This window comes from Tarenaya hassleriana, unplaced genomic scaffold, assembly GCF_000463585.1.
Source record: "Tarenaya hassleriana unplaced genomic scaffold, ASM46358v1 Cleome1, whole genome shotgun sequence".
NCBI classification, from domain to species: Eukaryota; Viridiplantae; Streptophyta; class Magnoliopsida; order Brassicales; family Cleomaceae; genus Tarenaya; species Tarenaya hassleriana.
Window position 1 is genome coordinate 10455436 of NW_010960187.1, and position 14045 is coordinate 10469480.

Below are 14045 nucleotides of genomic sequence, written 5' to 3' on the forward strand. Positions count from 1 at the left end.
AGAAAAATCAGAGTGAAGAGAAAATGAAGAAGAAGAAACGACACTATGAAGAAATGAAAGTGTCTGTCGAAAAGGGGAAAAAAAACTGTTTGGTTTTTCAAATTTTTTTAATTTAGTAACTTCTCAATATTTGGTCTTTCTCCTTCAGATGTTGACACGTGTATTTTTTAAAAGGGGTAACGATGTCTTTTCATTCTTTTACAGTTTTTGTTTGAAGGTTTTTTTTTTGAAGGGTATGTCATGTAAGTGAAATCGACATTTAAAGGTATTTTTGTAATATCCCCCTTTTATGACAAGACTGATATGTTGCCACTGTTGAGAAGGCTAAAGGATACAAACGGAGGAATAAATAGACATCTATCACAGTAATCAGAAAGAAATATATTGTGAGCGTGTATGTGAATGAAGGAGGTATCACAAAATAGAAATTATTCAAATCGAATTTTTTTTAGAAAAAAAAAATCTTACAAAATGATCTCTGTCTTAATAAAAACGAATACAAACAAATATCAAACCAAACCCCTTACTGTTAATAAGGGGTGGACACGGGTCGGATACTCCCCACTTTTTAGAAAATCTTGTCTCGTCTTCATCACCACGGATTTTACAAAAAATTATCTCACTCTTTACTTCATAAAATCCGAGTACTTGTAACTCGGTTTTAATGAGATTCTCGGTCTTGTACTCGTAGGTATCCGGACCTATACAGCTTATAAAATTCTGAACATGAAATCTGAACATGAAATGATAGAGATAGAGAAACAAATGAGAGAGATTAAATTATAAAGAGAAAAGTTCACAATGAAAAGAGATAAGTAAAACTTTGAGAGAGAGAGATGAATGATTGATTCGGTGGTATAGAAGAAAAAAAATAGGATTTGGAATGATGAAATTTTTAGATAAAAAGGTTTAGAAGATAAAAAAAAAATTAACTAAATAAAAGTATTTTACTAAATAATAAGAATAACTTAGATAAATATTATAAATATAAAGGATATTTTAACAAATATATCGGGTATCTTTTGTAAAATAATTGAAACCCGAATTCGAACTCAACAGTCGAAAACTTAGCTTGTTAATATTCGATCCCATCATCGTTAATATTCGGTACCTTTTATTTGGATACTTGTTAAGTTGGGTATCTCCAAATCTCCGGATTACGGGATAAAATGTCCACCCGTATTATTAATCATTCTAAACGAATGGATTTGATCATCATATCTAAGATTAGATGACTCAAATTGTAAATAACGAAGTAAATTTACTTTCCAATTCAGATTCGAGACTTTATTTGGAAAGAGATTTTCATTCGGACTTTTCCAGTGTTACGAGAGATATAGTTGGATCGAAGATCCGATAAACATTCGGATTATAAAAAAAAACTTTATCATCATTTTATACACAAATTGGAATCGTTTTGGCGTTTCCTATGGGAATTTTTTTGGTACAAATGACAAAACAAAAACGTAAAAACCGCAACATAATTTTACAATTTTCATTCATAACGATTATATATCACTACTGAACGATATGTATTTGAATATCCATCATAAAAATAAAATTTGTTGCCTTATAATTATTGTGGCTTTGCTTAAGAAAATCGTTGCAAAAAGAAAATAGATTAATATAGTTATATAACAAGTGTTAAGCTTGGCAAAAAAAAAAAAGATTCGAGGCCATATAACTTTGACCTAAAATTTCAATAGTTTTCCCCCCTCCACCATTTTCGTGGGGCTAATGCTCTCCCGCCAAATCAGGTAACCGGCGATAGCCGGTCACCGACCCCACAGAAACCGGTTCTAAGAACGTCTCCGAATTGGGACATTCCCTTCACTAGGAGCCTCAGATCGTTTCATCGCCCAGTTTCTGTTGCCGCCGATTTATCTTCCTCCTGAATCCCCGAGGATTATTTTGTTGTTTGTTTCTCGAGAAATTTAAAACCCTAGTTTTCTCGCCAGGTGGGCGGTCTTGGGCTGATTTTTCCTTTTCTAGTGTTTTAAAAATCGAGCCCGTACTGGGTGTCCTTGAAGTTCGATGAAGTTTCTGGAATCTAGGGTTCTACCTGAAGCCTATGCGAACAAGGAGGTGAATTCTCGTATTTCCTGATCACCATGAGCGCCGTCAACATTACCAACGTCACCGTTTTGGACAATCCGGCGCCGTTTCTTACGCCTTTCCAGTTCGAGATTTCGTACGAGTGCTTGACCCCTCTCAAAGATGGTACACACTCTCTCTCTCTCTCGAGGTGTATAGCGTTTGATTCGTGGAGATTGTGTTTGTGCTTGCTTTTCGCGGTTTAATGTTGATTTAGTTCATTATTTGGACGTGGGTTGTCGCTAGAGATTCTCTGCTGATTGAAACTGATTGTGATGATTCTTCCTTGGTTGATGACAAAAGGGTTGAAGAGAGATTAACAGTTGAGAACTGAAATGAGGCTTAAATGGGTATCTTATTTTGTCAAGAACAGCAAAATAAGGCTTGAATTTGCCATCTGCTGTTCTTGTTCTGCATTTTAGTCACATCACATGATAGAGGGCCTGAGCCATTGATTCGTTGCAGTGTCATAGTTATATATGGTGCTGCGAATTAGCGCCGTAAGTGATTGTCTTATGGTGGAAAGATGCTCTGAAATGGCTCGGTTGAAAAATAGGTTTTGATGACAAATTTCTTGTTTTACCTTTTTCAGCTTCTTCTTTACCCGTTTCACTATGCTTGTTTGGTATGGCGATTAGAAGGTTTTGGCTTTTATTTTTCTATGTTGTACTAGTGGGATGCTGGTTCTGAAACTGATTTTCCATGGCTAAGCAAGTTCCGTGTTTTATAATCTGTCCTCATACATATGAGGTCTCACGAATTTTTCCTGGTCTGTGCTAAAAAAAACCCATAAGATGGTGGTTTTTGAGTCCAGCTTTCTGCATTGTTTTGTTGGTTGGAATGATCTTGTATGTTCATTGCAAATGAACAGGTGTTAGCTCTCTTAGTGATTTGGTATTGTCGTATTTTGGAGATGATGCGTCTTAATGGCTTTGATCCCCTGAGAACCCTTTGCTTTTTTTTATAATTATGGTTAGTTTACATGCATTTGTTTTCAACAGGCATGAATGACCCCATCCATTGTTCTTCCTGTTATATCTACGTGTTCTTGCTGTACTTACCTAACAGTTATACACCCGTTGCTTGTTTGCTCAGATTTAGTGATTGCTAGTTTAGCTGGTCGTATTGTTTGCAAGTGATTGGGCAAGAGACTAAATTTAGTTTTCAGGGATAGTGGGTTCTTTAGGCTCAGTCATCTGCTTGGTTTTTGCCGACCCAATTCTTTGCTAACTCAAGATTTCGGTACAGATTTGGAATGGAAGCTTATCTATGTGGGCTCAGCAGAGGACGAGACCTATGATCAACTCCTAGAGAGTGTGCTTGTTGGACCTGTTAATGTCGGGAACTACCGGTTTGTGTTTCAGGTACATCATACATTGTTTTATTTTCCCTTTTTCAGCTCTGGTTCTGTCTTAGAATATGTCTCACTTTCTTCTCTGTTTTTTTTTTGTTGGAAAAATCTCATAGGTTGACCCTCCAGATCCATCAAAGATCCGTGAGGAAGACATCATTGGCGTAACCGTGCTTCTCTTAACGTGCTCATACATGGGTCAGGAATTCGTAAGGGTTGGTTACTATGTGAACAACGATTATGACGATGAACAACTCAGAGAAGAGCCTCCACCTAAGGTTTTGATCGATAAGGTCCAGAGGAACATTCTCTCCGACAAGCCAAGAGTAACCAAGTTCCCTATCAATTTTCACCCAGAAGATGAGCAAACTGGTAGTGATGTGCCTCCTCCACCCGAACCATCTGATGACTCTGATGTGAATGGAGAACCGCCGGCTTTGCCTGATCCGCCACCAAAGTCCGAGGATTCTTGATTCTAGAGTCTTGAGTCATAGCTAACCGAAAGCTGCTTGAGCTATATCATCTCCATACAACTCAAAAGATCCAGCTTTTTCGGTTTCTTTCTTGAACATTAGCTGCTGTTTGTGCTACTCATTTGTAGAGGTGTTAGTGACAGTGATTCTTGAAACTATGGAATATGTTCTTGTTCTGGTTCAGATTTTGAACTCAATTTGATGGGTCAAAGCATTTTACACCCAGAATTTTCAGGGTTTTGTAGTTTCTGTTATCTCTCTCTCTCTCTCTCTGCAAAGATCAAAGATTATACAGAAGGAAAGACAACATGGAGTAACGGTCTTGTCCTCCCCTCCGGCGTAATAACTCAATGAAATATATGGGTAAGCACACAAGATTCACAGAGTATGGGTTGTTTCTGACACTATTAAAACATAGGGGCTCATTTCATAAAATGTTAATAATGAAGGGGTTGTTTGAGATACAAACGCATAGAGCAGTCTACTTTTAGTGGTCTTGTCCTACGTTTCGGTGAAGTGATGGAATCTGTAGAACGGAGGAGAGAATCAATGTCGAAGTCCGGCGAGCCCCATGATTTCACGGCGAAAATTCAGCAGGTTGATCGTTATCTGAAGCGTCAAATTCTCGGTGAAGGCACATATGGTGTTGTTTACAAGGCCATCGACACAAAGGTCAGTGACCAAACCCTCCCGATTCGATTTCTCTATGTTCTCGTTGTTCCATCCGATTTCCCTGAAGTCTTTGCTTGAATCTGTTCGTTTGATCCATTCGCGAAGTATTGTATACTGTTCCTGAATCTGCCTTGATTATTTAGCATCTGGTTCAACGCTCTTCGCTTGATAGGTTCACTTGAATGGCATTGTTCTGCGAATATTCTTCGTTTCTCAACGTGTTGATCTAACTTTTTTAAGGGGGGTTTTCATACATCATTCCTTCGTCGTCGTTGTTTTGATTCTGATTATGGATACCATCTTTACCTCTGGTTCGATTTGTTGTAGACAGGGAAGACTGTCGCAATTAAGAAGATTAGGTTAGGAAATCAAAAGGAAGGGATTAATTTCACGGCGCTTAGGGAAATTAAGCTGCTCAAGGAGCTGAGTCACCCTCATATTGTCGAACTCATTGATGCATTTCCTCACAAGGGAAGTTTGCACCTTGTTTTCGAGTATATGCAGACGGATTTGGAAGCAGTGATTCGTGATCGTAATATTTTCCTCTCCCCATCAGATATAAAATCCTATATGTCGATGACGTTGAAGGGTCTTGCTTATTGTCACAAGAAATGGGTCCTGCACAGGTCATTGCTGCTTCAGCATTCGCAAAGCCTTATTTATCTTTACCTTTTGCTGGAACCTCTGGGGCTAATGGTCCTCTGGTTTGTCTAGGGATATGAAGCCTAACAATTTATTGATTGGAGAAAATGGTTTGTTGAAACTAGCTGATTTTGGGTTGGCTCGGTTGTTCGGGAGTCCAGATCGGAGATTCACTCATCAGGTATCTCTCTAGAAATTGACTCTTAACACTTGGATAATAAGATTTGGTTGGGGTGATGATTGGGTTTGGCCAACAACTTACAACTTCCTTCTGGATAGGTATTTGCTAGATGGTACAGAGCGCCTGAACTGCTGTTTGGAAGCAGACAGTATGGACCGGGAGTTGATGTCTGGGCTGCAGGCTGCATATTCGCTGAGCTACTCCTTCGTAGACCATTCCTACCGGTAACACTGAATACCTTTGCTTTTCAGCTCCTTGTTTCTTCATATATTCAGGAATGTCTTGATATTCCATTTGCTTATATTTCATTCTGCTTACAAAAGCAAAAATTAAACAGCAAAAATTAAACGAAATTTTCTTTCACTGAAATTATTGGTGTACAAACCTTTCTCCAAAATCTCCATATTCAAAGTGAACAGTTTATTTTGATCTCACTGTAAATCATTTAAACTGTCCATCTTAAAATTACACCTCATAAGATGCAGGATTATTTATGTCCTGTTTCTTCTCGGGTGGGGAAGAAAATATTTCTTGAACAAATACGCTTTTTTTGTCCCACTCCGTTTCTTCTCTTTCATCAGGGTAATACCGACATCGATCAATTAGGAAAGATCTTTCAAGCGTTTGGAACTCCAACACCTTCACATTGGCCTGACATGATCTATCTCCCAGACTACATTGAATTCTCCTATTCGCCTGCTCCACCTTTGCGTTCCTTGTTCCCTATGGCAAGCGATGATGCCTTGGATCTTCTAGCGAAAATGTTCACTTATGATCCAAGACAAAGGATCTCAATACAACAAGCTCTTGACCACAGGTTAGTACACAACCGAAACTTTTAAGGAATAAGCATAAATTTGTTATGTTCTCAAGAGTTCTACTTTTCCCTATCTTACCGAACCATTAGAGGTTTTGAAACATGAATGGCTTACTGCACTCCCCTACTCAGTTTCCCAAAAAACCGATAAAAAGGTAAGAGACAACATGGGTAGGTAGGCCGATTTATACACAGTTCAATTTTTCCGTTACCGAGACATATTTTGGACTTGGAAGAAAAACGTGCACGGAAAACCAACCGGATTCTTTTGTTCAGAAACAGGACAATTCTTAACAGAGACTAATCCGTATCGATATCTCCTCCATGGACACTGACAATTTCCATCGATCTTTTTCATATTTTTTTCTTCTTCAGGTACTTCTCGAATTCACCATCACCGACAGAGCCATCGAAGCTTCAGATTCCAGCTTCAAAAGGAGACGCCTTTGATTCAAAAGGGTTTGATCAAAATCCACAGGGGAGTAGTCCTGCAGTATTGTCACCTCCTGGGAAAATGAGAAGAGTGATGGGTCCTGAGGGCTTAGCCTGAAAAATCCCCAAAAAAAAAAGACAAGTAACATTGCAAATTTCATGTTACTTCCCCAACATGATAGAGTGTGAGTTTATTAACCCTTTTTTTAAAATTACTTGAGGATAAGCTTTAGATGGACTGTTGTGTACATTGATATAGTGTTCTTCTTTTTTCACAATTACACATGCTATTTATTCAACGTGATAGTGTTATTTGGATACGCAAAAAAAAAAGGAGAAAATCGATAAGTTTGGTGTTAAAAAACTTGGAGGAATGACCAATCGGTTTCTTGAAGAACAAGTAACAAAAGTACGAGTGAATGCTGTAACGTTTTGTGTATAATTGATATGATAAGGAAAACAGAAATCATTAAAGAACGCACCTAATCCCTTTTGTTATAACTTCAAATGCGAAGTCAGAGCTTGGAGAGTCAACGGTCATATTTATTCTCTCCGCGAATTGCTCGTAACGTTTTAAGAAATTCAGACCCAAATGGTCTTTGTTTATTTAGGTTTCACAAAATCTAAGCACCAAATCATTGACTTTTTTTTTCGGATTTAATGTGAATAATCCGTCCATCTGAAAGTGTAATCCAAAGATGGAAAAAGGGTTTTCGTTGGTGCCGAAGGAAGAGGAAGGAGAAGAAGAATGGGGAGATGTAAGAGGAAGTACAGAGAAGAAGGGTTTTGGAATGGAGATGATGAAGAAGGTGAGCTTCATGGCTGCTCCAATGGTGGCTGTGGCTGTTTCTCAATACCTTCTTCAGGTCGTGGCTGTGGTTATGGTCGGTCACTTGGACCAACTCTCTCTTTCCTCCGTCGCCATAGCCACTTCCTTGACCAACGTCACCGGTTTCAGCCTCCTCGTACTCTCTCTCTCTCTCTCTCTCTCTCTCTCTCTCTCTCTCTCTCTCTCTCTCGGTTCTTGATTCTGACAGTGAACTTTACTACATTGCCTGTTATCAGTTTGGTTTGGCAGGAGCACTTGAAACTCTATGTGGGCAAGCATTTGGAGCAAAGCAATACCGGAAACTCCATTCTTACACCTACAGTTCGATGCTGTGTCTTGTCTTGTTCTGTTTCCCAGTTTCTCTTCTCTGGTTTTTCATGGACAAACTCTTGGAATTCTTCCACCAAGATCCGATGATCTCCCGAGAAGCTTGCAGATACTCCATCTGGTTAATACCGGCTTTGTTCGGTTACGCCTTTCTCCAATCGCTATCTCGGTTTTTCCAATCACAAGGATCGGTTTTACCTCTCTTCTTGAGCTCGGTTGCATCTCTGTGTTTTCACTTACCCTTTTCTTGGCTTCTGGTTTATAAACTCGAAGCCGGAATCGTAGGAGCAGCTCTCTCTATCGGGTTTTCGTATTGGTTCAACGTCGTCCTGCTTTGGATCTTCATGAGGAACTCTTACGAAACCCTAATCCCTGCTTCGGAAGAGATCTTCTCGAGCATGAAACAGTTCATCTGCCTCGCTGTTCCATCTGCTATGATGGCTTGGTACGTAACCCCTCTTCGGACATGAGAAAACTCTTGCTTTGCAATGTTTCTTGGATCCTCACTGTGTTTTTCTTCCTGTTTCATATAAAGCCTAGAATGGTGGTCGTTTGAGCTTCTGATACTTATGTCTGGACTCTTACCAAACTCAAAGCTCGAAACATCGGTCATATCCATATGGTAAAATATCGATATTACATCCAAATCTTAAGTATACAGACAGTTTCATAATCTTTTTTTCATATGTTTTTGGAGCAGCCTCACAACTTCTGCTCTGCATTACTTTCTGGTGAATGCAATCGGAGCAGCTGCAAGGTTTATACATTTTCCGATCTTGTTTTTGGGGGTTTTGTTCATGAAGAGTATCAAAGATTTGTGAATCGGGTATCGATGGTCTGAACCCTTTTTTCTTCGGTTATAGCTCACACGTCTCGAAAGAGCTAGGAGCTGGAAACCCACGAGCAGCTCGAGCAGCAGCCAACGCTGCGCTTTTGCTCGGAGCTCTCGACGCAACGATAGTAAGCGTCGCTCTCTACAGCTACCGACGCAGTTGGGGATACATTTACAGCAACGAGAGGGAAGTGGTGGATTACGCGACTCAGATCACGGAAATTCTCTGCCTTTCAATCTCCGTCGACAGCTTTCTAGCCGTGCTTTCAGGTACACGACGATCACTACTGAATCATTCTGGATATTAGTTTGTTTGTTCAGATTCAGGGAAACCAATAAGTTAACTGCAAATGATAGAATACAAAGGCTCTTTCTTGCGATAAGGCGTGCAGTAAACTTGAATCTTGAACAATATCAGTTCTGGTCTTGTCTGAGACATATACGCAGTGGTATTTCAGAATAATGCCAAAACCATTTTCGAGAAACAGTCTACTCATTCAAAATCATAAGATCGAATGTAATAAATCAAATGCACGAAACATTTTCTAGCTGATCATTCCGGGGAAAAAACAAATCCACATGTTTCTTGGGATCCAAGAAACTATATCATCTTTCTGCTTCTGCAGACCCTCTTCTTGCTTCCTCGCTTTGGTTTCTTATACGATTTGAATCTGGGTTCGGAGAACGACGGGTAATCGTTTTTTTCTTTTCGGATACTGGAGTTCCCTTTTTTGGTCTTTGGGTTGGACGACAGGGATTGCAAGGGGAACGGGATGGCAACACATAGGAGCATATGCGAATATAGGATCATATTATATGGTCGGGATCCCGGTGGGAGCGTTCTTGTGTTTTGTCGCGAATTTGAGAGGGAAGGGGCTATGGATCGGCATACTTACAGGCTCCACTCTTCAAACACTCGTTCTCGCTCTCTTCACTCTCTTCACTAACTGGAAAACCGAGGTATTATCACTTGCCCCTAATCCCACTTTCGTTTAATCACACACTCTTATCATTGATATTTATCCGTATAAGCATGGTTTGGTCGTTTATTGGATCTTCCAAAAAATTTATAACCTAATGTTTCACCTTTATTCTATATGTATAAATTGTTTGATGTTATTTTCTTGCAGGCAGCAAAGGCAAGGGACAGGATTTTCGAGATGGTACCTCAAGAAAACAATAGTCTCGAGGAGGAGGTGAAATTTGTCGGACAACCTACAGAATATGTATAAGATTATATAAGATTGCAATTTTTGCTTGTCTTTAAATGGTTTAAAAAAAATCACATGCGTGAATGAGAAGTGAATAATTGATATATATATATACAAACAAATTGGTGGTAATAATTTTTGACGATTTTAAAATTGATTACTGGAATAATATTTAAAAATTCAATGCTAATTAAACGGATGACCTAAATGACTCATGACAACGCAATGAAAGAAAATAATTTCATACATTTCCATAAATGTAAAATATGTTGTGAAAAACGAAGAAATATAGAAGACCCGAGAATCAGATCGTTAACTAGAAACCGAAATCGATCGTTTGAGAGACCCAGGAACAAGATTTCAATAATTTTCTTTTCTTGGAATTATGTACAAATGAAGGAGGGAAATGAGCTATTTATAGAAAATCTGAAGTTACTGTTCACGTATACGTATTTATGAACAGTAATCGTATGGCGGCTAAACAGTAACCGTATGGCGGCGTGAACAGTACCCGGCTGCGTGAACAGTGTCCGGCTGCGTGAACAGTACCGTAGCTTCACTATTCATTTATAACACTCCCCCTTGGAGCTACGGTTAATCAAAATGTATTTGCGTGTCTTATACTGCCTCGTTAAAAACCTTATCAGTAAAACCCCTTGGGATAAAACCTGATAAGGGAAAAAGAGTGCAGTTCCACGCTCCCCCTGTATATCGGATCAAAGGTCTCGTAGATGACGCATTCCAATGTTATGTACATGTTTCTTGAACATTGATGTCGGTAGAGCTTTTGTGAATAGGTCTGCTGCATTATCACATGATCGTATGTATCTGACTTCAATCTCCTTATTCTTTTCCAGCTCTTGGGTGTATGCAAAGAACTTCGGAGGAATATGTTTTGTCCTATCACTTTTAATATATCCTCCCTTAGTCTGTGCAACGCATGCAGCGTTATCTTCAAATAATATTATTGGAGCTTTATTGGTTGATAATCCACTAGTTGTCTGGATATGTTGAGTCAAAGATCTAAGCCAGACACATTCCCGACTTGCTTCATGTAGCGCGATAACTTCTGCGTGATTAGATGACGTAGCAAAGAAGGCTTGGAATATATGTTGGGTATGACTCACCATCCATTATACGATACCTTGAGCCAAAAACTGGAGATATTTTTACGGCTCGTTTTGCTGATTGTCAATTTAATGAGAATGAATTCCCACCATTAGGGGGAGAAAATGATAGAATGGCGGGAACTAAAAATGATCTTAATTGGTGTACACCATCATTGTCACATCTTGATCCCCCGGCAAAACAACGAGAACTGGAAGTTCAAAGGATCATACATTTACAAAACATTGCAAATCAGTTACCAGATGCTTTTGCAGATACAACTAAGGTAACAAGATCATATATAGATGCTGCGAATGTCCCAGCTCGAATCGAAATTCCGAAAGAACAAATGAAAGAAAATGTAATAAACGATTCCAAAGCACGCCTGAAGCGTGGACGACCTATTGGTTCTAAGGATAAAAATCCCCGAAAGAGCAAAGGGCCCAAGAAAAATGAAATGCTCGATTCGGAGGAACGCGTTCCAAATCAAAGAAATGAAGTACCTTATGATGATGGTATAAATACAGACAATGAAAATCATGAGATCTCAATTAATTATATCAGTAATGGTACATTATGGAGTCGAAAAGAAATCAAAGAGATTGATGATATATTCTCTTATAATGTATCAAAGGAAATTGATGAAAATGAGGATCCAAAACCAAGATCCATTTCAGAGTGTCAAAAGAGACCAGATTGGATTAAATGGAGAGACGCAATACAGACTGAATTGGATTCGTTGAATAAGCGAAATGTATTCGGACACGTCATTATTAAACCGAAAGAGGTTACTCCTGTTGGATGTAAATGGGTATTTGTACGCAAAAGAAATGAGCACAATGAAATTGCTAGATATAAAGCTCGTCTTGTCGCACAAGGTTTCTCACAGAGACCAGGAGTTGATTATGAAGAAACTTATTCTCCTGTTATGGATGCGATTACATTTCGTATTTAAATCATCAACATAGACAGCAATAATCACAAACCCAGACATCGTCCTTTTTATAAACACACATGGTGAAATAGGATTATTTGTATATCCATTTTTCACTAAATGTTCACTCAGACGTTTATACCACATACGTCCTGATTGTTTTAGCCCGTACAATGATCGTTGTAACTTGACAGCGCATAATTCTCGTGGTTTTGATTTCAATATTTCGGGCATTTTAAATCCTTCAGGGATTTTCATATAAATGTTTGTGTCAAGTGACCCATATAAATAAGCAGTAACAACATCCATGAGACGCATTTCTAAGTTCTTTGAAACTGCAAGGTTAATTAGGTATCGAAATGTAATCGCATCCATAACAGGAGAATAAGTTTCTTCATAATCAACTCCTGGTCTCTGTGAGAAACCTTGTGCGACAAGGCGAGCTTTATATCTAGCAATTTCATTGTGCTCATTTCTTTTGCGTACAAATACCCATTTACATCCAACAGGAGTAACCTCTTTCGGTTTAATAATGACGTGTCCGAATACATTTCGCTTATTCAACGAATCCAATTCAGTCTGTATTGCGTCTCTCCATTTAATCCAATCTTGTCTCTTTTGACATTCTGAAATGGATCTTGGTTCTGGATCCTCATTTTCATCAATTTCCTTTGATACATTATAAGAGAATATATCATCAATCTCTTTGATTTCTTTTCGACTCCATAATGTACCATTACTGATATAATTAATTGAGATCTCATGATTTTCATTGTCTGTATTTATACCATCATCATAAGGTACTTCATTTCTTTGATTTGGAACGCGTTCCTCCGAATCGAGCATTTCATTTTTCTTGGGCCCTTTGCTCTTTCGGGGATTTTTATCCTTAGAACCAATAGGTCGTCCACGCTTCAGGCGTGCTTTGGAATCGTTTATTACATTTTCTTTCATTTGTTCTTTCGGAATTTCGATTCGAGCTGGGACATTCGCAGCATCTATATATGATCTTGTTACCTTAGTTGTATCTGCAAAAGCATCTGGTAACTGATTTGCAATGTTTTGTAAATGTATGATCCTTTGAACTTCCAGTTCTCGTTGTTTTGCTGGGGGATCAAGATGTGACAATGATGGTGTACACCAATTAAGATCATTTTTAGTTCCCGCCATTCTATCATTTTCTCCCCCTAATGGTGGGAATTCATTCTCATTAAATTGACAATCAGCAAAACGAGCCGTAAAAATATCTCCAGTTTTTGGCTCAAGGTATCGTATAATGGATGGTGAGTCATACCCAACATATATTCCAAGCCTTCTTTGTGGTCCCATTTTTGTACGCTGTGGTGGGGAAATCGGTACATATACTGCGCATCCGAATATTCTGAGATGCGATATATTAGGTTCTTGACCAAATGCTAATTGCAATGGAGAATACTTGTGATATGCACTTGGTCTAATACGAATTAATGTTGCAGCATGCAAAATGGCATGACCCCACACAGAAATGGGAAGTTTCGTTTTCATTATCAATGGTCTAGCAATAAGCTGGAGTCGTTTGATTAATGACTCTGCCAATCCATTCTGTGTATGAACGTGTGCAACTGGGTGTTCAACATCAATACCCATTGCTACACAGTATTCATTAAATGCTTGTGATGTAAATTCTCCAGCATTATCAAGCCTCACTTTCTTGATTGAGTATTCCGAGAACTGAGCCCTTAATTTAATTATTTGGGCTAAAAATCGGGCAAACGCCAGATTACGTGATGATAAAAGACATACATGCGACCATCTGCTTGAAGCATCAATTAATACCATAAAATATCGAAATGGTCCGCATGGTGGATGAATAGGTCCACAAATATCACCATGAATCCTTTCTAGAAATGATGGTAATTCATGCCCGATTTTAGCTTGTGATGGTCTGATTATTAATTTTCCTCTAGAACATGCATCACAAGGAAACTCATCTGATTGAAAAATCTTATGGTTTTTCAATGGGTGACCATGAGAGTTTTCGATAATCTTTCTCATCATAATGGCACCAGGATGACCCAATCGATCATGCCAAACTTTGAACATATCGGTAAACTTCTGGTTTACTGTGGCATATGATTCAATCACATTGATATTAGTATAATAT

General features: G+C 38.7%; 3 protein-coding genes across 3 annotated transcripts; all 3 read left to right on the forward strand.

Annotated features, from left to right (window-relative positions):
- The first annotated feature begins 1718 nt into the window (after window positions 1-1718).
- LOC104822568 (histone chaperone ASF1B) lies at window positions 1719-4148 on the forward strand. The gene is made up of 3 exons (XM_010553827.2): window positions 1719-2220; window positions 3343-3458; window positions 3562-4148. Exons 1-3 carry the CDS (start codon window positions 2112-2114, stop codon window positions 3916-3918), a joined length of 582 nt encoding a protein of 193 aa, XP_010552129.1. The 5' UTR covers window positions 1719-2111; the 3' UTR covers window positions 3919-4148.
- Window positions 4149-4428: 280 nt separating this feature from the next.
- On the forward strand, window positions 4429-6961 carry LOC104822578 (cyclin-dependent kinase D-2). The gene is made up of 6 exons (XM_010553837.1): window positions 4429-4590; window positions 4918-5216; window positions 5305-5413; window positions 5512-5637; window positions 5995-6230; window positions 6606-6961. Exons 1-6 carry the CDS (start codon window positions 4438-4440, stop codon window positions 6778-6780), a joined length of 1098 nt encoding a protein of 365 aa, XP_010552139.1. The 5' UTR covers window positions 4429-4437; the 3' UTR covers window positions 6781-6961.
- Window positions 6962-7273: 312 nt separating this feature from the next.
- LOC104822587 (protein DETOXIFICATION 8) lies at window positions 7274-9967 on the forward strand. The gene is made up of 7 exons (XM_010553851.2): window positions 7274-7627; window positions 7728-8263; window positions 8354-8440; window positions 8519-8575; window positions 8682-8920; window positions 9405-9610; window positions 9781-9967. Exons 1-7 carry the CDS (start codon window positions 7361-7363, stop codon window positions 9880-9882), a joined length of 1494 nt encoding a protein of 497 aa, XP_010552153.1. The 5' UTR covers window positions 7274-7360; the 3' UTR covers window positions 9883-9967.
- The last annotated feature ends 4078 nt before the right edge of the window (window positions 9968-14045 follow it).

Bases quoted from the DNA above. Each gene is read 5' to 3' on its own strand.
- LOC104822568 (XM_010553827.2), top strand. From the start codon at position 2,112: ATGAGCGCCGTCAACATTACCAACGTCACCGTTTTGGACAATCCGGCG. The intron at 2,221-3,342 runs GTACACACTCTC...ATTTCGGTACAG, and splicing joins CTTGACCCCTCTCAAAGATG to ATTTGGAATGGAAGCTTATC. The intron at 3,459-3,561 runs GTACATCATACA...AAAATCTCATAG, and splicing joins ACTACCGGTTTGTGTTTCAG to GTTGACCCTCCAGATCCATC.
- LOC104822578 (XM_010553837.1), top strand. From the start codon at position 4,438: ATGGAATCTGTAGAACGGAGGAGAGAATCAATGTCGAAGTCCGGCGAG. The intron at 4,591-4,917 runs GTCAGTGACCAA...GATTTGTTGTAG, and splicing joins ACAAGGCCATCGACACAAAG to ACAGGGAAGACTGTCGCAAT. The intron at 5,217-5,304 runs GTCATTGCTGCT...TGGTTTGTCTAG, and splicing joins AAGAAATGGGTCCTGCACAG to GGATATGAAGCCTAACAATT.
- LOC104822587 (XM_010553851.2), top strand. From the start codon at position 7,361: ATGGAAAAAGGGTTTTCGTTGGTGCCGAAGGAAGAGGAAGGAGAAGAA. The intron at 7,628-7,727 runs GTACTCTCTCTC...GCCTGTTATCAG, and splicing joins TCACCGGTTTCAGCCTCCTC to TTTGGTTTGGCAGGAGCACT. The intron at 9,611-9,780 runs GTATTATCACTT...ATTTTCTTGCAG, and splicing joins TCACTAACTGGAAAACCGAG to GCAGCAAAGGCAAGGGACAG.